Genomic DNA, 24,871 nt, shown 5'->3' on the forward strand with positions numbered 1-24,871 from the left:
CTATTCAACAATACAGTTAAGATTATTTTATGAGACTATCTTGGATGATGTAGACAGGCCTGGTGGTGCAGGCTTATCATCCCAGCTGTTCTAAAGAATGAAGTCCAAGTATTTCAAGTAAGTTGAAGGTCACCTTGGATAACAAGACACTGTTTCAAAACCAAAAGTTAACAAATAAACATAGTTTAGAGATAGAACATGTACCTAAAATATAAGAGAAAATTTATGTTCATAAAATATATGTCCAGTCCCCAGTACCAAGGAAATAATGGTGGGGTTTGATATCGGTTGACTCACAGGCCTCTTAGCTTTATACTTCCTCAGCTTTCCTGTACCAGCAACATTAGGCCGTGTGTGGTCCGTCACACTACTGGTCACTTGCTTGGCTGTCACTTGCTTCTTCCATTGTGGTTAATCTCCCCTGGGCATAACATTTGCTCTACAGCAAGTGCTCAGTATGTGCTGTTTGCTTGTTTAACACTGAAATAGCAGATGTTGACTCCACAGAGCTCCAAAGCCCCTGGTTACTGGTCATTCTAAAGGGACTAACACGTATGTATAAACCATATTGATTTTCCAGTCTGGTACATGGAACACCACTCTTAGAGAATGGGTGTTGGCTGTTATTTTGATAAATTCAATAAATACCTTTTTTTTAATCATTGTTTAAGAGATATTAACTAGAGGCTGGTTAAAATCACTGGCTTCTCTTCTAGAAGACATGTGTTCAATTTCAGCACCCACATGATGGCTCACAACCACCTGTAACTCTAGCTATTTGATACCTGCTTCTGGTCTCTGAGGGCACCAGGCATCTATCTGGGGCACAGACATACATGTAAGCAAAACATCCATACCCATAAAATAATGATAATAATTTTTTAAAAGAGATGTTAACTCTGTACCTATTACATGCACTTCTCCTCAGAGAATATTACATAGCATTTCAGAGATGAAATTGCTGACCCAGTCTCTGGTAGTTCTGTTTCCTCTTATCTGGGCCTGTTCCCATTCCCCATCATCTGTTCATCATTTGGATCTGGGTTCAAATGACAGTTCTCTAACATACCCCTTCATGCAGAATCATTATTGCATGCTTCTTTGGAGGTGTCTTTCTTTAATTCCCAGCATCCCCTGCTTATGGGATTTACTTATTGATTTCTCTGACTTGACTCTAGCTTTTATAAAGGCAGGATCTGGGCTGGCCTGACTCAAGATCACATCCCCACATGGGAACCCTAAGGACCTTGCCTGCTTGAGTAAGCTAAGATATACCTTTTGGTTAAGTGAATGCAGTCTGGAAGGAGAGCTTGCAACAGTCATGCTGGTGGTATAAGCTGGAAACTACAATTTCACCTCATATTATGTACCTAAAATTAACAAATGTGAACCAGCCAATTTCTAAAGTCAACTTTTCTGATGGAAATTATAACCATGTTGATTAAAGACTTCAAGCCCACTTTGCTTTATGGTACCACATCATTTTATAAGTGAAACTCAGGTTATTGGGTTTAAATCGGTCTATGGACAAGTGAAATGGAAAAGTTAGGTAATAGTCTGAAACTTCAAGATCCACAAACCTGTCCAAAATAAGCAAAGCAAAAAACCCCAAAAAACAAAACACAAAACAAACTAGGCTGTTTTTCCCCACTCCTGGATGAGTTGGGTAATTGCTTACATTTTTAAATTTGTGAAGATTCTCAGGGCATGGTATGAAAGATGGTGTTTATATGTGTTAATGCAGATGAGCTGTGAGTAACTCAGGATGGAGTCGAGTACTTTGCTAACTGAGGAAGTCACCAGTGAAACATTTTAGGAACAGAAAGAGAAATGATCCTATTAAACAAAGTCAAAAGAATAAACAGCCTTTCTTTGAGGCCTATATACTACAGATTTGGGTTAAGCAAATCTGTTGACTTAGATTTAATTATATGGATTTATGTGTCGGCAAAGGAAACATTCATTGAGGTTACACTGGGGACATCCACAGAATAAGGAAAGACAGTGGAACTGGCCACTAGTTATTGAACCAATTGGTTTCACCCGCATGATGAATGTGCCTTGATGAATCCAATGTCTATTGTTAATTTAGGCTGAAATGTATTTTCTGACATGAAAGTATGTTTTTAAAACCTTACATCTTAAATCTAAGATCAGATCGCCCAAGTGCCGATGCTTCTGGCTTTTCCTTGTATTACAATGCAGGAGGATAGCTTGTGTGTTCAATATGCCCACAAGTGAGGAACACAGGGCTGGATAGTCAAAGAGGCTCACACTACACTCTCAGTGAAATTCCAGGCTGTTCCTTAAAACTAGAATTGAAGTTCAGAATTTGTCCTTCCATCCAGACCAAATTGTCCAGCTCTGGAAAGGATGAAGTTGAGGGCTCACTGGAAGTCAGCTTGTTTTCAGCAGCCATGCTGGCCTTGGCTCAGCAGGTAAAGAGCTGTCAGGAGACATACACATCTTACTTGATCTGTGCTCTCTTTTCCAGATGTGAACGAATGTGAGCTGCTCAGTGGTGTATGTGGGGAGGCTTTCTGTGAAAACGTGGAAGGGTCCTTCCTGTGTGTATGTGCAGACGAGAGCCAAGAGTATAGTCCCATGACTGGGCAGTGCCGCTCCAGGGCCACTGAAGGTAAGTCCCAGGGGCATTGTGCAGGGGTTGGAGGGTGTCTCTGAAATTTGGGTTGACCCAAGCTTAGGCTAGACCAGGAATGGAGTGAGATAGGATATGTCCCCAACACAATGCTACCTCTGGAAATTTCCTAGTTAGGGTTACTGTTACTGTGATGAAACACCATGACCTAAGAAAAGGATCATGTTTCAGCTTATACTTCCAGGTAACAATCAATATGGAAAGTCAGGGCAGGAACCTGGAGACAAGAGCCGACGCTGCTTCTTGGCTTGCTCCTCATGGTTTGTTCAGCCTACTTATAGAACCCAGGACTAGCAGCCTGGGGTGACCCCACCCACAATGGGCAGGACCCTCCTGCATCAATCACTAATTATAAAATGCCCTACAGGCTGGACTGCAGTAGACAAAGTTCCTATGGAGGCATTTTTGTAATTGAGGTTCCTTCCTCACAGATGACTTCAGCATGTGTCAAACTAGTTAGCACAGGTAGCTTCCATGCTCTTTTTATGCCTTCTCAGTAAAATGAGGATGCAGGTGATGGCTGTTAGGATTAAGTGGCCTCTAGTGTTCTTTCCAACCCAACAAGATGATGAGAACATTTGCTGAGAATTGCCTAAAATCTAGGATGCTATCAGCTAGTGTTTAACATGGCTTCATCTCACCAAGTTACATAAGCTTCCTTTCTTGGCCCTTGAGGAAACTTTTTCTGATACTTCATTAAATTAAAAGCAACATACTGGCCTCTCAGGGTTTACAAAGACTTCCACTTGGAATTCTTGAGAGTTTTGCCAGAAGTTGGCCTTAGAGAGTTGCTATGTTTACATTTGTTTAAAATTTGATTTAGGTCATGTTGTCACTGAATAAATTGAAATGGGGAACTGACAGCCTTCCAGACAAATTAATCACCTTCCAGATTGTACATCACCCTTTTAGTTGGTGCCATGTAGCAGGAACTTGGTTGCGTGTGTGGATTTTTTGTTTGTTTGTTTTGTTTTGCTTTTTATAAAGACCACCTTGTGAGCTAAATAAAATGGCACATAGGCTATTTTACTTTCTAGTTAAATCTCAGTATTTTCCATCCTCTCATAACTGATTTTACTGTTCATGTAGAGGAGACACTTGTTCTATGTGAGGTAATTATTTTGTACATCATGGGGAATGAAGCGTGATGTATTTTTATCCACACATTTTTCTCAGTGATCAAATGTGGAAAGGGAAAGGGTACAGAATTAATTGGACACTAATTTAAACATATCATGTAAAGGAAATGTGGCATGTCATCACTGAGAGAGGTAGTTGTTCATCCCAGTAGCTATCTCCATGACACTCATATGGTAAAGGCTTTTACGTAGCTGTACCTACAGTACCAAAAACCAAGATGAAAGTCTGATTGGCCTTAAATAACCACATTACCCCTTTCTTCTCTGTCTTTGGTTCCATTTCCAGAGAAAGCTTTATCCTCGATGTTATTTGAGATGCATTAACATAGCATGTCATAGTATTATAGCATTATTCATCTCTATGAAGACTGGTAGTAATGGTGAAAGTAACTGCATATGATACAATGTTAAATATAAAAAGCAAGGTATTCCAGTGATGATGCTCTATAGAGGGAGGGGTGAGAATATATGAAAAGGTAATCATAGGCTTTTCTGGAAATTTTGGAGAGTTTCCATGTTATCTATAATGTTTTAAATGGGAAAGGCAGAGTCTAGTTCACCCACCTCTTCCTAGCTTTGTAAATGTTGTCATCTCAACACCTTCATGTTTGGGATTCTCCTTTATAAAATAGAAAGAGATGTTTCATTTACTTCACAGAGCTCTGTGAATTTTGAGTGAAACCATATAGGCAGTGTCATTTGTGAATGGTAAATACAGCAGCATGAAGTGTTACAGTGAGCTATATCCTAGATATATGGTCTGTTCTTAATGAGTGGACCTTTTCAACTACAGTTGTTTTTGCTAGAATGTTTTAATAGCATCAAGAAGTGCTTCATTTATGTCACATTAAGGTATATGTCTAGACCCTAAAATTTGGTATTTCTTTTTTAACAGTATTTTCTTTTCGTGTGTGTGTGTGTGTGTGTGTGTGTGTGTGTGTGTGTGTGTGTGTGTGTGTATGTGTATGGGTACAAGGTTGGTGTGAAGAATCATTTTCCATTGTTCTTGTTATTCATTGAGGTAGAATCTCTTACTAGTCTTGCTAGCCATTCTGCCCTAGTGATTCCTATGTCCACCTTCTGAGGTTAAAATTACAGGTCACTCACTACTTGGGTTCTGGAGCCCTGGACTAGACCCTCAAGCTTGCTTTGTAAATTCTTTAACCACTGAACCATCTCCTTAGTCTTCTTTTCCCCACATTTAGGCTAGAAATTAATAAAGCCTTCTTGGTATCACAAGATAATCAGAACCAGTAGCTTATTATCAACTGTATTCCACTATTTCTCTCTCTCTCTCTCTCTCTCTCTCTCTCTCTCTCTCTCTCTCTCTCTCTGTGTGTGTGTGTGTGTGTGTGTGTGTGTGTGTGTGTAATGCATTATGTATATGCAAGGGGAAGTATGTGTTATGTATGTGCAAGGAGAAACCAGAGAACAGCATTAAGTCTTCTCTTATATGTTTCTTCACTCTATCTTTTGATGCAGGGTCTCTCACAGAACCTGCAAGTCTCCTACTTGACTAGGCTGGGAACCTGGAGAGCTCCAGGGACCTGTCTGTCTTTTCCTCTCCAGTGCCAGCATTACAGGCATATGCTGCCGTGACCAGCTTTTTATGTGGATACTGTACATCTACACAGTTCTCCATGCTTACACTGCTATTGATGCACCAGCCTTACCACCCTACCACCTACTTTGTAAGCTATAGAATCTTCCTTCCTTCCTTCCCTCCTTTCTTTCTTTCCTCCTATCTTTATTTCTGAGGCAGGGATTCTCTGTGTAGACCAACTGTCCTGGAACTCACTCTGTAGACCAAGCTGGCCTCGAACTCAGAGATCCACCTGACTACCTAAGATATGCCGCCCCCACATGCACACACCTGACAGTTTATAGCACCTTTCTTTAAAAGCACTGATCTACATCTACTTTGGAGGATTTTATTTGGCCAAGTCTCTACTATGTGCTTTACTTCTTCCAATCTTATCTTCTTTGATAGTTTTGTTGGCAATCTCTCTTTCCACAAAGAAGTATCTTCCAGTCAGATCTATGTCACTGTATCAATCCTTCACTTCTCTGAAGAGACATGCAAATGCCAGCTGCTTCCACATGGCCATCTCCCACTAATAGCCCACACCACAAGAAGCCCCCACACCACTGTAACAGGGATACCTTTTCCATCCTAGAGTTTGCTATAGATCCGGTCTAAAGAATCTGTGTCTTTCATGAAACTTTTTGGAAATTTTACTTGTTATTTCAAATGTGACCTTTTTGGCACTGCTGATGCCATGTGTCTCTGTGGTCCAGGATGAGCCTCTGCTGGTGTGACCTCTGCCTTGCCCTTCTGCTCTGACTGTGCCTCCCACTCACAATCATCCTAAGGTGCTATGCTCCCAGGGTTTCTGCTCCATACAGCTGTGCTTTGTCAGGAGTCCCCTCCTTCATCTGTTTCTGCTCTTTTTCTCCTCAACTTTCCCAGTTTCTGCTAACATGGCTGATGTTTTCTATCCACCTTCTCTCTAGCCTGTAGTTCTTCTATGCTCCTCTTCCCCTCCAAGCCTTTACCAGAACAAACAAAGCCAAAACAAAACAGCCTGTTGTAGCCTACACCCATTAGCAGTGCAGCAGGTCCTTTATGGCCAATGTTTTGGGTGTCATCTTTCCGGTGACTTCTTAGATCTCCATCAGAAAACAACAGCAACAACAACAAAAACCCTTTATTCATTCTGATGATTACTTATTATGTGCTTTTTAAATGCAAGGTCCTCTGGTAGTTCCCTCAGAGCTCTGCCAGCTACTCCAGCACCTGCACAAAGACAGCTCACCACGTGACACACCACTGTTAATACATTTCTGGACCATCCTCATCTCTCAGGGCCACAGTGTATGGCATTACTAACCAGGTATCATAATTAGCACCCAGTGTCCTAGCTAAAATGACACCCACACTCCATTCTGCCCACATAAATACAGGGACAGTTTACTTTTTATGCCCCAATCATACCCTAATTTGGTTGCTTCTTCTTCTTCTTCTTCTTCTTCTTCTTCTTCTTCTTCTTCTTCTTCTTCTTCTTCTTCTTCTTCTTCTTCCTCTTCCTCCTCCTCCTCCTCCTCCTCCTCCTCCTCCTCCTCCTCCTCCTCCTCCTCCTCCTCCTCCTCCTCCTCCTCCTCTTCTTCTTCTTCTTCTTCTTCTTCTTCTTCTTCTTCTTCATCCATCTTGCCAGACAGCCTTCTCTGATAGTCTTCTCCAGCCTGATTGCATTCTGACTTAGGTGTGAATAATGTCCATGAGTAGAGGCTACAGCCCAGTGCACACAGCTTGCTTGTCTGACTCCCCATCACACTGAATTCTTTAACTAGACTATCTGGCTATGGTGGCATATGCCTGTGATGCCAACATTCAGGAGGCAAAGGCAGGAGGATGACAAGTATGAGAAGTCATGTACAGAAGACACTCTGTGTCATAAAAACAAAACAAAGAGGGAATAGGAACTGTGCTGGTATACTTTTTAAGTGACATATTCTGTGCTTTGCTTCCTAGATTTCATATTTATCTTCCCCATTGAAGCATACCACCTTTTGGTAGTCTTACCTTTTCCTCTATATCTATCTACATTCCTGTTGGTGACTTCTGGAATTCACCACACCTCTTTCCTGTGTCTCACTTTCAAAAACAAATGACACCTTTCTCCTTATTTTGCAAGTTCTCAAGTGAGAAAACTAGAAAAAACATTGTATGTGCATCTCTTAAGTTTGTTGTTGTTGTTCTTTTGTTTTGTTTTGTTTTGTTTTGGAGATAGGGTTTCTCTGCATAACAGCCCTGGCTGTCCTAGAACTCTCTTTGTAGACTTTGCCAGCCTGGTTCCCCAGTGCTGGGATTTGGGATTTAAGGCATGCGCTACCACTGCCTTGCAAGTTCCATTTTTACTATGTCTTGAAATATTTCTGTAGAGTAGCCTTGCTCTCAAAATATGAGGTGATATAAAACATGAGTGTCTGGTTCCAACTAGAGCAGAGTCAAGTTTCCTGGGTCATTCTGTTAGAAGTAATTCACTGAACATTACCACCTCTGCAGAGCTTGATAAGCAGGTCCTCTCAGGACTATGAGCAGTATGGAACTGGGCACTTCTTACATATACCCCTCTGTCACACTCTCTTTGACTATTGTGATTAGCTGTCTCTGAAGGGTATGGAGAAGGTTAGGTCTTGATCTTCAGAATGGTGACCATGCATAAACAGTGTAGAGGCAAACAGCTTGCAGAGACCTTCAGAATATATTGCAAACCCAATGGAAGGAGAATGCAAGATCCATTTGCACTTTAAATAAATGAAATAAAAACATTCTAGGTCATCTCACCTTATCAGCAGACTCTAGGGTCAGGCATGTTTAGGAAAGACAAAAGAAGGAAACAGCCTTTACGAGTGATCATCCACCTCTCACAAGCTGAGCCAAAAGAGTGATCCCAAAGCCTCTGCTGGCCACACAGCAGCTCCAGCCCCTCCTTTCTGTATAGAACAGAGGGCCACGTCCATGCCTCCACACCAGCAAAGGTCATCTGCGCCCTCTCCTCAATTATCATAAAGAGAGAAAAGGAAGAGCAGAGCAAAGGCAAGCAACTCTATATGCTAAGACATGACATCCCACAGAGAGATGGACACTTGGTACTAACCTGGGTTTCCTCCTGTAGATGAAGATGCCATTACCTGCCCCATCCATGGAGTATAGTTAATCCAAATTCACCTGAAACTTCTTTAGAAACAGTTTCTTTAAAACAGAACCACCAGAGGCTGGGGTGTGGTTCACTGATTCTACTGGCCTAGCATATATGGGGTCCTGTAGATCCGTGTCACTAAAACCAAACAAAAAGAAACATCAGTGTAAAAAATGTCAAAACCCTATTGATGTTCTTGCTATCACTATTCATACAGCTAAGATGAAGGTGTACATATTGATATTCATCCCCAAATGATAGGTCAGATAGCAATTATGAATGATAAAATCAAATCTGAAAATGTCAGAGAATATGTTTCTTGGAAGTCTGTGGCATTGGATGTGGCATGGCCAATCTTACCAATGGTCTTTAAGAAAAGGAACAATCATTCATTTCATTCCTAAAACTCTCATAACTGTTGATTTGACTGTAGAATATCATTTTCCAATGGAACCTGTCTGGTCCTGGCAACAGTGGTCTAAACTCAGAAATTCTTCAAAAAACCCACTGTGTGTGTGTGTGTGTGTGTGTGTGTGTGTGTGTGTGTGTGTATACATGCATGCATGTACACATTCTCTCTCTCATTCTCATTCTCATTCTCTCTCTCTCTCTCTCTCTCTCACACACACACACACACACACACACACACACATACACATTGATCAGAGATTTTTACTCCAATGGAAAAGGGTTCCAGGAAGTTGATTGTTTAAAGGTCTGGGAGATAGGGATGCTGTATTTCTTTTTCCCAGAATGACCTTTGTGGGTCAGTTTTTTTTTTTTTTAAAGAATTTGCATTTCTTTCCAACATGGATGAAGGCTCGCCCGACTCTCCATTTCAGCTGTATAAACACTGAACTCTGAAACAGCTTGGAAAGAAAATAAGAGCAGCATTTGAAAAAAACTGAATAATACAATTGTATTGTTGATCATTTCTCTTATGTAATGATTCCTACCTCCTTCCTGTGCAAGACAAAACACAAAGATAATGTTGTTTTCTGTGATATAAATGTAAAAAAAGTAACAGGCATGTACATACACACACACACACACACACACACACACACACACACACACACAAATTACATCATGTATATGCATATAATTTTCATACTTTGATTTGGAATGAACCCTGTTACTTTTTTTATTATCAATATTGAGGCTTTTCTACATAATACTATATTTTATTAAAATAAATCAAACATACTCTAACTTTGTATATAAGGAAAGTATTATTGCTATTTTTTTAAACTTCACCTATAAAACTATTGCTTTCCTGATTTATGTTTTTAATACATTATCCAATAGCTACCATTTTTAGACTACTTGAGAGTAAAACTGAGCAGTAACATTGAAAATATTGTAGGAAACACTTATAAATTTTCCTATAAGGTTTCTGGAATTGACTTAATGATAATTTTAAATGGCTATTCTTGGTTTTCCCTAATAACTCTGTTCCTAAGGCTTGGAACCCTTCTGACCAAAACGGCTTCCATCAACACAGGAGTAAAACTCTATCCTGCACATGTGTGAAGCAATCAAGTTCAGGCAAGGGTGGGGGTGGGCTTACCCAGTCTAAACACAGAGGACCTATTTGAGACTACTTCCTAGTTGACATGTGGAAATCTGTATTTTAGTCTTTTCCTAGACTCTTGGTCTTAGTTGTGGTACCACCTGCTCTCCATACGCATTTAGAGTCCAAGCCCAAAATCTGTCAAAGAGAGAATCAACATGTAAAGTCCTAGAAGGGTCTTTGGTGTTCTCCTTGGCATTCTTCTTCGAGACTATCATATCTGAAAGGTCTGTTTGATTCTTTTCTTGTTCCATAAGAGGAAGGAAGATAATCGTTCTCCTGATGACATTTTGTGAATTCTTGCTTTAGAAATGCCCTTAAACTGCTTAGTGTATTATTGAAACTCATGAGGGTCAACTTGACCCTGACAAAACCAACACATAGCAAACAATTGTAAAAAAATAGCTTATTAAAGGTCTCTCATATCATGAGCTACCAACTTCAACAGTGAATAAGTCTGTGGCAGATACTTAGTCTTCCCCTCATTCATTCTCTTTTGTGGTTTCTTTGGGCCTAATAATCCAAAATAGTGGGGCTCTAATAAAAACATTGTGTTGATAATATGCTAAGTAACTAGGATAGACATTGCCAGCTCCTATTTTGTGCAGTATAAAATAAAATCTAGAAGTGATAAGTTCCAACTGGGCTATAGGCAATCATTCGAGCTCTATAGAATTTGGTGGAAGAAATTATATTACTTTCTAAGCTGTGTCACAACATAATAATCAAAGATGTATTTCAATTCAAATCTAATCATGTCATTATTTATATTTTATTTTCTGAAAATTAGTAGACTTTGTTCTTGTCGTGAACATTATTTCATATCACCCTGTCATAGAGGAAATGAATGTTAGAAAATGTCTTCTTTCAGGGCCCATCTTAACAGAATCTGAACCCAAACTTCAGTCCTACACTGCAATTTTGCTGGAACTCATAGCTTCCTTCTGAGTTATATATTCACACCATTTAACTAGTTAGATTTTTGGGAAAAAATGTTTTGTGGGCTCCAGGTTAGCACACTATTTTTCTATGTATTTTCCAATATGTGCTGCTCAAAACTGACTTGGAGCATGGTTGATCCAAATAACTGCTGAAGGGTTAACTATTACGTGTGGTCCCAGATCTCTGGTCCCATCTGGGGAACAATTTCAATAATTTAAGTAGGTGTTACATATCTATAAAGAACAGCATCGGTTGGCAGAGAGAGAGAGGGAGAGAGAGAGAGAGAGAGAGAGAGAGAGAAAGAGAGAGAGAGAGAGAGTATTGATATGGAAAAGTCTTGTAGTTAACTTTACAAGAAACAAGTAATTGGTTAATATAAAACGAAATTGTTTTGACAGATTTACACTCTGGGGTGTATTAGAAACCTACCAAAATTCAGGACTCAAGTGCGTGTTTATCTTAAAGTGGGAGAATCTGACCCTGAAAGTGGAACATGGTCTTGTGTCAAGGACATGTAAGGGGACACATGCCCATGGTCTCTGTCCTGTTGTGACATTTACATGACTATCCCACCAATCTTCTTTCTCTTTACTTTCTAGACTCCAGTGTAAATCATCAGCCCAGGGAAGAAAAGAAGGAATGCTACTATAATCTCAATGATGCTAGTCTCTGTGATAATGTGCTGGCCCCCAATGTCACCAAACAAGAATGCTGCTGTACATCGGGTGCTGGCTGGGGAGACAACTGTGAGATCTTCCCCTGCCCTGTCCAGGGGACAGGTAAGATCTACCGACTGTTGTGTTCACACTGCCTGGTCACATGGTGTTCACTGGCCTGGGAAGGGGTACCTTTGGTTGTGACTTTGAGGTTCACTGCCTTAGTGACTCCAATGAGCCTGTCCTTCAGTGAACTCCTCTCCAGTCCAGAGCATTTGCCCTCATCCCACCTCCATATGAATTCTGCCTGTCATAGGATACACATTTACAGTCAGGCTCCATTCAGTTTTATTTCATTTTAAAATAAGAGTGATCTCATTATTTACTTATTTATGTGTGTGCACATGTGTAAGTTAACATGCCCATTTGGGTACTCAGAGATAGGTTTCTTTCTCCATCATTTTCTACCCAGTGTTTGGATGCAGAGTCTTCTCCCTGAACCTTGGACTCAAGTGTTTTCAGCTAGGCTGGAAAACAACAAGCCCTGGTATAACGAGTACGGTTTTTCCTCCCGCCGCCAGGTCTTGTCCTGCTTCCGTGCCAGCCCCAAATAACACTCAGAGACTCTGTATTTGATACAATGCTGTTGGCCCGGTTACTTGTTTCTTATCGGCTAGCTCTGTCTTAATTATTAACCCATTTCTGCTGATCTATGTATTTTCACATGACCTTCTCTTACCGGGGAGGCGGCTGGCGTCCAGCTCTCTCCATACTCTCCATCTTGACTCCTCCTTACTACTTCCTATTTCCTCCTTGTCTCCTAGTCCCTCCTATCTTCCTTTCCTATTGGCCAACAGTGCTTTATTATTAACCAGTATGAGAAACATACAGAATGACCTCTCCCATCACCCTGGTGTCCTCCTGCCTCTGTCTCTTCTTTGAGCTGAGGTTATTTGGGTGCAGGGATCAAAACTCCCATCTTTCTTATTGAGGAGCACTCTTAAGTGATGATCTGTCTCTCTAGTCCCCCAGATTCTTCCTATTTTATACTGATGACAGCATTATCCACAAGTACGGCTCCTGTATTTAAGACAAACTGTTGCTGTATAGACTCTCACTAAACCTTCAGAACACTAACCACCATAGCAGTGCAAAACTAGCAGTTGTGATATCAAATAAAACATGGGTAAAGTAGGACAGATGGTAAGTTTCCAGGCATGGTGGTGCACACCCTCTACAGGTACTCAGAAGGCTGGCCCGAATTACCTAGAAAATCATAGGTCCATTAGGGCAACACAGTAAAACCCTGTCTTTAAAAGAAAGAAAGAAAGAAAGAAAAAGAAAGAAAGAAAGAAAGATATATCAACTTCTAGAGTTGGAATCTTCTCGCCTGGTCCATGACCTTTAGAGCATGCTGGATTTACTTACTATTCAAGTGTTTAAATGTTTCTGAATCTGAGAAGGCAAAGCTGGATTAAAAACATGCACTCAGGGAAATATGTTGATGATGATTTGTTTTCTTTTTCAACTCATTGCTTTTTTTTTTTTTTTTTTTTTTTTTTTTTTTTTTTGTCTCTCTTAAAATCAGCTGAGTTCATGGAAATGTGCCCTAGAGGAAAAGGTTTTGTTCCCATTGGAGAATCCTCTTACGACACTGGTGGCGAGCGCTATAAAGGTCAGCATCGAGTGCCAAAGAGTTTGCAGCATGTGTCCTTCACTTGGGTGGGAGCCTGGCTTGGGTTACACAGTGGTAGAGTTCTGTTGGGCTGTGGAAACTGGTGGCCAAGCCCTTTATTCTACCCCAGGAGGAAGGTCTCTGTGGATGCTGAACTGAACTCTGATTTGGGGTCAGAATCCCAGAGACTGTGTGACCTTGAGAGGTCATGTGACCTTCTGTGTTTCCAAACGTTCAGCTCCCAAACAGGAATGTTTTCAGAATTACAGTGAGCTTCTAGTGAAATAATATGTGCATAATAACTTACCACAAAAGACTGTAAGTCAGAAGGTATTCCTTCACCTAGACATACATTCCAAATAATATAAACCATGAGCAAGTAAGTTTGATTAGCATAGCTAATGAAGCTAAGAGTCTTGCTTTCTTTTTTAATAGCCTTTCCTACTCTTCCTATACTATTTTGCTATGGTCACAGATTCATAATAAAGACTAGAAAATGGGAAAATGAAAGTGGCTATTTTATATCCTTAATGCTATTGTTGAACAAATAATTGTGTAGCCTGTTTAGTCTAATATACATATGTGTGTGTGTGTGTGTATGAACATTTCTTTATTAACTCGCTTTTGACAGTTCCATGTTAGAGATATTATTATGACATACTATATGTAAGGTTTTTTTCATTATAGTTTAATAGTGAGAACTGGAAAGTAGCTGGAAAGGAGACTATGAAAATGGTTTTTATTATCCATCTACTTTTGGAAAGCTAGTATTTGAATGGTATCAACTAATTCAGTAGCTGGGCAAGAAATTCCATTTGTGTTTTTAAAATACATGTATGATTTAGTCCAACTGGATTAACTGGACTTGGTGTGCAGTATGTGTTGAATGATTTTCAAGTTCGTAACTATCACATACTCTATTTTTACAGGAATGCAGTTAAATTTCAGTTCATGTTATGAACCTCAATTTTACTTTCTATAAAACCCAGCTCCTCCTCCTAATGATGCTTTGAGTGATGGAAGAAGATGGAATTCAGAACCTTTACTGTGGCACATTTTATATTCAGCATTGCCCTTTTCCATTTGTGTACATTTGAGCATGTCTTCTTCCATGGTGTTGACAGTTTTCAAAATGAGAGCTAAATGACATGAACTCTGAACTACTTGATCAGACAACCTCAGAGTGTCCAGAATCCTTAATGTAGATTATCTTATTTATCCTTTGGATCCTAGTACATTGGTGGACCCAGCTAACTGGAGACAACTGTGATGGCCAAGGGATAATTCTGTTGGGGAAGTTGGCCTGCCAACCCCCTTTATAACTTGCAATTCCATGGATTTTCCTCCCTCCCCAGAAAAGACCTTTTTCATGGTCAACAAATAGTTCTTGGCATTTTGTACATCTCAGCTAGTAAATGGGGCAACATATACCACAAATAAAAAGGCCCATTTCACAAAGGCTACACTAGAGCAGGTTCTGAGAGCCTGTGGAATCCACAGACTAGCTCACCAAAGGTGAAGTAGCATCAGAACCGTGCCTCATCACTTTCCTGCATCTGTCATTTGGGTCCAATTTTAAGAATCTTTTGAACATAATAATATCTAATCTAAAACCAGATATTGGTTAGACTCTTCTTCAAGTAAAAATAAAAACATACTCCTATTTCTGTTGCCATAGATGCCGATGAATGTCTACTGTTTGGGGAGGAAATCTGCAAAAATGGTTATTGTTTGAACACTCAGCCCGGGTATGAATGCTACTGTAAGCAAGGGACATACTATGATCCCGTCAAATTACAGTGTTTTGGTAAGCTTTAAGAGAATATAATGATGTGTACTGGAAAAATGCACAGGAAAAAAGTAGTGTTATGTAATAAAAATGGTGTAATTTTTATTTTACTTATAAATTGTATTTTTAAAAGATAACTGTTTGTGGATCTCTTTTTTGAGCGAGATTTGAGAAATAAAATCCTTTCATCCTTGTATTTGATTGGGTGTCAGGCAAGGAGTTCATAGTCAATGTGGAATTACAATCCAGGTCACCAATAAGACTGCAGAGTTCCTTTAGTCTATAGAACTTCCTGTTCCATCAGTCAGGTCATTCATGCAAACAGAGGACATTTTGAAATATTCACACAGACATTAACCCTTAAGCAGAAAACCATGTGCTATAGGCAGAAAAACACAGTATAAGGAAATAATTGTAAAAGTATTTTTTTTAAAGGCACTTTATCTTAAGTTTCTAAGTGTGTTCTATTCCCCAATATTTCCTTTATATATTTAATAGCAGCAATAGCAGAATTGCTTTTCCTCAGTGACTTGTCTTTCCAGTCACAGGGGTCCCTATGGATTCTGATGTATAATTAATTTAAATGTGGTGGCTCTTGGGATCTGGACTGAATTTATCAGAATGTTAACTTTGATAACTATATGAAGCACAAATGATTGCTGATTTTCTTTGCTGGTTCTTTTTCCTCTTAAGATATGGATGAATGTCAAGACCCTAACAGTTGTATCGATGGCCAGTGTGTTAATACAGAGGGCTCTTACAACTGTTTTTGCACTCACCCAATGGTCCTGGATGCCTCTGAGAAAAGATGTGTGCAGCCAACTGAATCAAATGGTATGTCTGGATGTGAGATACAAATGTCTATCTAAGTAAGTGCTCAAGATTGTCTTTTTAATTAAAATGGGAATGTCTCAAAATTAGGGACATTAATTTCTTAGTTATCTTGAAGAAGTTAAAAGAACTACTAAGAGAAATAATGAGATATATGTGGTTAATTAGTAGATTTAATATTCTGTATGTACATGGCTTAGTTGGGGTTTCTATTGTTGTGAAGAGACACCATGACCATGGCAACTCTTATAAAGGAAAACATTTAATTGGGTGGCTTACAGTTCAGAGGTTTAGCCCATTGTCATCATGGCAGGCCATGGTGGTGTGCAGGCAGACATGGTGCTGGAGAAGGAGCTGAGAGTTTTGCATCTTGATATTCATGAAACAAGTGATCTGTGTTACTGAGCACACTTTGAGCATGGATGAGACCTCAAAACCCGCCTTCACAGTGACATATTTCCTCCATCAAGACCACACTTGCTCCAACAGGGCCACACTTCCTAATAGTGTCATTCCCTTTGGAGGCCATTTTCTTTCAAACCCACACAATACACATTAAAGGAATGTCAGGATACAGAGGGTCTGAGTTCGTGGAAGGGCTGTTTCACCTGAACATTCATCACACTTAAACTTCAGAGGAAGATGTGAGGTCAGCAAAAATAATTGTATTTGCTCAGGGTGCATGGCATGGATAGGTCTAGATGAAGCAGAGTGTGAAGTGCAGCAAAATGAAGATTCCTAAAGGGCATAGATGGGAATTCCTGCTAATCTCTGAGGATGTGGTGTGTCATTGAATATTGGTATGGTCAATCAATCACTTGTCACATTTAGGAGATTCTTTCAGATGTAACAAAGGTAGAAAGTTTAGAATTGAACATTGTAGAGTGCCCTGTTGCTGGTCCAGGGTTTGAGCAGATGAAAAGAGTGAAAAAGCATGGATATGGAAAGAAGAGGTAGGAGTTGACAGGATCGGAAGAATAGGAAGCCCATAAAAGGAGGGCAAGATAATGGGCACTTAATATAGTGAGAGGACGTTCCGAAGGTAGGCATTCACCCAGGCAGAATGTCAGCTGATGGAACAATGTTCAGCTGGAGATGACAAAGGTGTGATTTGTGGAAAGGGCAGGCTGAACTGAGACTGTTCCTTGGAAGTTGCTCATACAAGTAGGGATGGAAACTTTGAAACTTGCTGGCTTCCACAGCATTGTTGACGAAATAGGAATAACAGTGACATTGTCATGGAACCATGTCTTCCTTTTCAGAACAAATAGAAGAAACTGATGTCTACCAAGATCTGTGCTGGGAGCATCTGAGTGAGGAGTATGTGTGCAGCCGTCCTCTGGTGGGCAAGCAGACGACGTACACAGAGTGCTGCTGTCTGTATGGGGAGGCATGGGGCATGCAGTGTGCTCTCTGCCCCATGAAGGACTCAGGTGAGCCAGTGTTGTTTTTTCTTCAAGGGGTCTGTGACACGTGCTCTTCATCTCCTGTGGAGATTGGCATTTCTCTCATATAACCTTTCTCCTTGCATCTTTTTCATCACAGGTGGTGTGTGTGTGTGTGTGTGTGTGTGTGTGTGTGTGTGTGTGTGTTTAGTAGAAAATATAGCTATATAAACATGTGCCTGCTGGTTTACCTTCAAGCCAGACAACATCATTAATTTTTGAAGTTCAGTTTCTCCCAAGCTTGACATATGACCTGAAGAAATATAATTTAACCATCTGTGGCATAATTTTTTGTGCTTTTTTTCTAATTTATATTTGTAGATACTTCATTATGTTGTTGTTACCTGGTTTTTAAACCGAGAAGGGGAAACACATTAGAGACTATAAAACATTAATTTAGGTAGAAGGTCAAGTGTTGACGTCAAAGTCCATATGAGAGATACTGGTAGAGCATGCTCATCCAAAAATTCAAACAGTTCATATTTTAGAGCACTTCAAATATTGGGATTAAAGATGCTCAGTTGGTAAAGTCTGTCTAAAGGTCCCCAAATGCAAAATCCTCTTTACCGTGAAGAGACATTGTGACTAAGACAACTCTTATTGAAGAAAGCATTTAATTAGGGGCTTGCTTACAGTTTCAGAGGGTTAATCCAGAATCATCATGACAGGAACCAGACAGGCATGGTGCTGGACACACACACACACACACACAGAGAGAGAGAGAGAGAGAGAGAGAGACAGAGACAGAGACAGAGACAGAGAGAGGGAGAGAGAAGACGTAGAATGGGCTTTTGAAACCTCAGCCTCCACCCCCTGTGACACACTTCCTCTCTCGAGGCCACACCTCCTAATCCTTCCCAAACAGTCCCACTAACTAGGGACCAAACATTCAAACATAAGAGTCTATGAGGCACCATTTTCATTCAAATCACCACAGCTCCAAACCTTGAACTATTTCTGGTCCTAGGCATTTCAAACAGGGACTGTTCAACCTGTTTGAGAAATCTGGCTTATTAGGTAAAAGCCCCTGCCTGACCACCTGAGTTCAGTCCATGCTTTGACATGATGGAAGGACAGAACAGGCTCCCATAAGTTGTGCTCTGACATCCACTTGTGTGATGTGGCATGCATGCCTACTCACTTGCACACAAATAAATAATTGCCAAAAAGTTTCTTAGAAAGAATGGAAGAAATGAAGAGTGTTTGGGTAAATCTAATTTTTCTTCAAGTTTTGGGTATTAGCATCAGTTGTTCCATTGCCTTGTGTTACAGGGTTGTTTGGGGGCTGTGCTTTCTGGCTGGCTGTTTGGTGGCTGCTGGTTTGGGTGATAATGTTTTCTTTCCTTTTCTGACCACCAAAGCCACTTCTTGTTTTAAAGGAGAGCACTGAAAAGTATTTGGTATATCATTTTCCCAAATGGACTTGTTAAGGCTAGAAAACCAGCATGCTGCAGCAAGATGAGGGAGTTCATAACCAGCACATACTCTCAGAAAAGCAAGGAGGGTAGGAATTGCTGCAAGAGGGCGAGTACATTAATTTTTGGTTAATTCAATTATTAAGATATTTATTTCAAGCTGCTTCAAGGATGTAGCATTCCTGCACAGAAATAACTTGAAACCAATGTAGCATGAAGAAGAAAATAATCTGAAATGCCACCAAAAAAAAAAAAAATCCCTAAAGTAATAGATGGGACTGATAGTAGCTCAGACCTGGGAAGGCTGGGTTCTGGGGCTGGATCTACCACACTGCCCACGGCAGCTGCCTTTCATGAGAACACACATCTCTAGCTCGTGGGGTTGATGAGGCCAGGAGAGCGTGTGACTGCTGGTGGTCAGTGAGGCAGATGCCACAGGGAGACTAGGATGAAATCAATATAGAAATGAATACAACAAGACCTGGGTCTCCTTACTGTGTTTCAACTCCACCCTATCTCCTTGTCCTTATGCAGGGTTTTTTTCATTAAAATAATAATAATAATTAAGAATACTAATAAATAACTGAACAGATTAAAACAGCAGAAGAAGTTATAGTTCCCTCCACCTGCCCTGTCACATTTGTATCCCTGAAGATGTCCACTCTTGACAGCTGGGTCTGAGCCTCATAGACTTCTTGCTATATATACATCCAGTTAGTACAGATCATATTTGTCATTGATACATATATTTAATGTAATATTTAAAACTGAATTCAATACCTGTCAGAGCAATGCTTTGGTTTTTGTTGTATATGTCAACACCTCTGGAATCAGATTCACCTGCTAACTGGTGGCATTGAAATGGTCACAAGCCATGTTTTCTACATTTTAACATCATCTCTCTTAAGAACACCTGGTGGTGTTTTAGGACTGGTGGGAGAAGGGCTTGCAGAACCTGTTTTATCCATGCAGCCTGGTTTATTTAGCCACATCTCATGCTGCACATTGTAATTTTTCCTTCATAGCCTTTCTTGACCCCAATCCTGACTTTCCCAATGTGAACAACTAGACAATGAACCTCCATGTGTGGACCTATAGGACTTCCCACACCTAGTCCCTTTAGAAGTGTTTTTACCATGTGAGTAAATGTACATTTTATATACATTCCCCTTGTTTCTGAAAAGTTGGAGGTTTTTTCCTATGGTTACAAATGATTTGTGTTTGTCTTGCTGCTGTTAGGTCTGTGTCTTCTTATTTGTAAGTGTGCCTTGGCATAATTTGCTTACATCTCTGGCCTTTGGACTACATGGAGCATGTGGTCATAGATGCTCTCTAGGAAGGGTTTGTGCAGAGCCATGCTTTACTCTGTCTCCAGCTTGATCTTGTGATGCTGCATTTACTCCTATAACTGACAAGCCAAGCCAAGCACCTTTGATAATCACGTTTCATTGACTGGGTTTTCCAAAGAGAAATTCACATCAGGGCTGGAGAGATGTGTCAGAGGTTGAGAGAATACCTTTGATCTTCCAGGGGACTTGAGTTTGGTTTTCAGCACCTATGTCAGGTGGCTCACAAGCACCTGTGCCTTCTCCTGGCCTCTGCAGTCACCTTCACACATGGCATACATACATGCATTCATATACAGACACACACTAAAATAATATTTTCAAATCAAATACATTTTCTAATGTAACCAAAACCAAAGGCTCTCATATTATAAATGCATGGTTATCTAACACCTGAACATGAATTGTCATCATTATGAAAACTTTTAGCTGCTTTATAAACATAAAGAGCAAGCCAATGAGCTAGGAGTCTCACCTGAGCTCCAGCCCTGCTTCCGAAGTTGTCAGGACAAAAGCATAGGATTCTGCATTCTCCAAGGGCTTCCACTGTAGGTCTTACATCTAGTGAGATCCTAGGGTTACCAAGGATCATGTGTGCATCTTCAAACCTGCTTTCACAATAAGACACTCTCATTTTCCAGAGGAACCAGAGAATGTGTGAATTTTAAAACTGGATGCTCGTCATAATTCTGTCTCTGGGCCTTTTTAAGCGTGCCATTTCTGCATCTGACCACTATTGAGAAGCACAGCCTTGTCCCTTGTTAATTCAAACACTGGACTAGCCCCAGCCAGCCAGACACAGAACCTTCCAGTTTCTGTAGGAGGGCTACACTGTTTTGGGGAATGATCCATTACTGATGGAAACTGTGCTAGGGGAATTTGAAGAATAAATTGCAGTGCCTGTCATCAGCTCTGAGCATTAAAGTGCAGTGTAAAGTACAGCTCTGGCTCAAGACAGGCCTTCACACTTCTGGTCCAATAGGTCACAGGCATTAATTCTTGCTGGAACAGCAAGTCTGGGAATACTGGCAGGTGGAAGCTGTAGGAGTGGCCCATTCCATGCGGGTCTCTGAAGTTAGAAGTTGTCTTGTGTGTTGGTACTGCATGTGGGAGAAATGAGTGGGGAGTGAAAGATTATGTTAGTTGAACCTTGCATGAGAAAAACTATGCCATTGTGTGATTTTGTTCACTTTTGGGGGCACTCTGGATTTTATGTCAGTCCTCAGCTAGTTAAAGGTGCCAAATGGCAGGCTCATTTAGGAGAAAGCTCCAGATTATTTGTGGTAAAGTGAAGGGTGTGACAATGGTGTGGTGGGTGTGTGCTCACAACCTCTGCCTCCTAGAACCCTGGAGGCCTCCCTGGCCCTAGTCCCACTCCTGCCACCTCTTCCTCCCTCTCCTTTCACAATACCCTCTGCTGCTCCACAGCCTTAGAATGTCAGGGGATGAGCTTGCTCTGGGAGGACTACTAAATAGATCTGTTTATCACCGTATTAAGTAAGACTGTGAAAGACAAGGCATCCATATTTCAGATGAGAGAGAGGGCAGGCATGGTTGGCTCTCTGGGAAATGTTCATGCCATACTAGAATGAAGTCATAGTTACCAGAATATGGAATCTTTGATTAGACATTTCCTGCTTGGTTTTCATCGGTCTCGGGGCCAAGCATTGAGAGGTATCAATTTCTTCAGCCTTGGATGCACAACCACCACCTCCTTCTGCAAGAGGAGATTCCTCTGAAGCAGAGAGAGGTAGCTTACCTTGTCACACCCTGATCAAAGGGCAGAGTCAGATCCAGTCATCCACTCTGTTGGAACTGGTTTAGTGTGGCCCAAGTCCTCCCTCCCCAAGAACTCAAAGTGCAAAAAAACAAAACACAAATAAACAAAAGCAACAACAAAGAAAGTAGGAGTGAAGAATTAAAGCTGAAACTTTCTGTTGTTATGTGGAATGCTAGACAAGCAAAAGAATACAGTTTAGAGCTAGCAGTGAGTGTAGTGAACCAAGTGAATGTGGCGTCCGCCTATCTCCCCAGGCATGCCGGCATATATATTCAACTGACAATGAGTTAAAGTCAATAATTCTTGGCCAAGTAAAGTATAAACTTAATTTTTGGAAAGCATACCTATGATTTATTATACATACATATTGTGTTGTTATCAAATGAAGATAAAAACCTTTCTGTGAGCAACAAAAGACAGACACATTTGAACAGTAGATTCTACAATACCCAGGAGTCACAATATTTGCAGTTGTACTATTTAAAGAACTTTACTCCTGATGAATAAATCGTTCAGAGAGCCACGTTATAAGTTAACTGAACATAAGGTCTTGATAAGAGTCCTCACTTAAAACTTCACATTCCAGAGCTTGCCTAATGGGATAACCTGTGTTGGAAGAGTGCTCCCTGTTGGCAGTCTGTTGTACTACAACATGTGTGCTCCTCTGAGGCACTCTTGAGAGCTCAGGTATTGGTCAGAATGCCGTTTGCTTTTGCTTTTTATTAATGTCCCAGTGGGAGCACTAGTGGCTCAAAAGGAATAAATTTCAATTATATTCCAATACTGATCAACTTACAGAAGTATTGTCTTTCTGCATCACAACCAAGCAATCTGAAGATGAAATGTATATCTATATCTGAGTCACTATGTCTACTTTGGGGAGCTCACCATATAGATAAGCTGTCCTGTAATAATGTCACTGCTCTGTAATAAGGAGAAATGGAATCAGTTGTGCCCGGAGTTGATTGATGAGTTGTGGTACATCTATAGAGTGGAAAATACTATGCAAGCTTTTTCTAAATGAAGCATAGCTACAGGTCCTCATAGAGAGCACTTGTCTAAACCATGTTTTAAACTTTTTGTGTATGCACATTCATGTGCCACAGTGTCTGTGTGGAAGTCAGAGGATAACTAGCAGGGGTCAGTTTTCTCCTTTCTATCCTGTGGGCTTGGGTCATCAGGCTTGCAAGAAAACATCTTTACCTACTGAGCCATCTTGCCAGCTATAAGCCATAGTCTATAAAAAGGCATAAAACAACATGAGTAAGCTGTCCTTTGAATAATAATTAAAAGGAAAAACAAATATAGCTATGTTCATGACTGGCTGTGAATCTATCGCCTTTTCATTACTTGAATTTGTTTTTACTATATATTGTAATATATATATATATGTATATATATACATATATATTGCCTAATTCCTCCTGTGTAGGTAGACACTATGTAAACAAAAGGTTTTTATAAGTTATTAAGTTGTGTAAGCTATTCATATGTCTCATGTTAAAGAGGATGGTTGTTATTGCATATAAGTTGTGCACCTCTTGTGGTTGACAAGAAAAGATAAATTTTCCAACATGAAATCTAAATTATGTGTTGCTTTCCTGTTCTCATTTTAAAATTAAATTTAAACCTTACATTTAAATTTAGCTTATATGTATTTCTTCCTTCATTTTGTTATTTATTAAACATATATTCTATGGTAAACCTAAAGGTTTGTGATAGATTCACAATTTGTGTTTCGAATGCAAGATGCAGTTGTGAACTAGGGTGTTTTATTCCCAAATATTCTCCTAAGTATATATGTGCTATGTTAGCTTTGCAAAATATTGTAAATATCCTAATTGTTAATCTGCCACAATACTTTTATTATATTTGTACCCAACTAAAGTAACTTATAAGCTGCATTAGAAATGGTTGAGCCAGTGATTTCCACATCTATGCATCTCCATGTTCCCAAAGAGCTCAGTGCAAGATGTTGCATAACAGCCCTGAGGTACGAAGGAAGACAGACATTTGACTCCCAGACAACACTTGAAAAAATATTATGACTAGACGATGGTTGCAAAAAGCCTTTCAGCATTCACGGTGTAAAGGCTTTTCCAAGAAATATGTTTCCAGAGAATGTTAATAATAACTTTGGAACATCCCACATGGGAAGCACAGCAGTGGGCCCTCGCCTTACTTAGGCAACCCAGAATCCTGCTCTGGTTTGGTGATTGGTTCTACTCATTACACAGGAAAAGTTCCTTCAAGTCTCCTTTATGTAAAATTGAGATCTCTTAGTGTGAAAGCATGTATCCTTTTTATCACAGATTCTGAGTGCTATGATTCAAAAACAATAACTATGAACCGAATAGAGTATAGAGTGGCAAAACTAGAAAGATGGCACAAGCCTCCTAAACCGAGTGACCACCATGCCTGGAGACAGAATGTAGATAGCAAGTTGAAAACATTCTAAAAATGCAAGTGGTCCAGTTCTTTGGGGCTGAATTTTCAGTACACATTATACGCTACGTGAAATAGGCTGGCCTGCAGTTTATACTGTTCCTCACCGAAAAGATTGCCTCCCAAAGACCAAAATAGTTTTCTTTCTACAAAGGAATGGTTCTGAAACAACATTCAATAGTGAGTTCTGTCCATATCTATGTCTGGCACTGTCGTTTCCTTCTGTGTGGAACGGCAGTGTCAACACCTGCCTCAAGGGGACGCGCCGGCATTAGATGTGGTATCGCATGGGTCCTCGGACATACCATTCCAGAAAATAAGTTAAGATAATGTCAATTCTACACAGTTTGGAGCTGAGCGTCTCTTTGAAGGAAGGTGAGCATCAAAAACAATGCCCAATTCAGAGTGTTTAGGAGGAATGAACGATTCCTGGTTCCATTGTTTGGGAAATAGTGTGGCCTCTGTATCACTGC

General features: G+C 40.3%; 1 protein-coding gene across 5 annotated transcripts in view; it reads left to right on the top strand.

Moving 5' to 3' along the window:
• Window positions 1-24,871, top strand: part of Ltbp1 (latent transforming growth factor beta binding protein 1) — a 385,515-nt gene that overhangs the window by 344,506 nt on the left and 16,138 nt on the right. For all 5 annotated transcript variants that reach the window (XM_051181870.1, XM_051181869.1, XM_051181868.1 and 2 more), the window contains 6 exons: window positions 2,495-2,638; window positions 11,616-11,795; window positions 13,261-13,347; window positions 15,026-15,154; window positions 15,830-15,970; window positions 17,230-17,400. In XM_051181870.1, the coding sequence (XP_051037827.1) occupies window positions 2,495-2,638; window positions 11,616-11,795; window positions 13,261-13,347; window positions 15,026-15,154; window positions 15,830-15,970; window positions 17,230-17,400 (852 nt within the window). The remainder of the gene's footprint in view (window positions 1-2,494; window positions 2,639-11,615; window positions 11,796-13,260; window positions 13,348-15,025; window positions 15,155-15,829; window positions 15,971-17,229; window positions 17,401-24,871) is intronic.

This window comes from Phodopus roborovskii, unplaced genomic scaffold (genome assembly GCF_943737965.1).
Source record: "Phodopus roborovskii unplaced genomic scaffold, PHOROB, whole genome shotgun sequence".
NCBI classification, from domain to species: domain Eukaryota; kingdom Metazoa; phylum Chordata; class Mammalia; order Rodentia; family Cricetidae; genus Phodopus; species Phodopus roborovskii.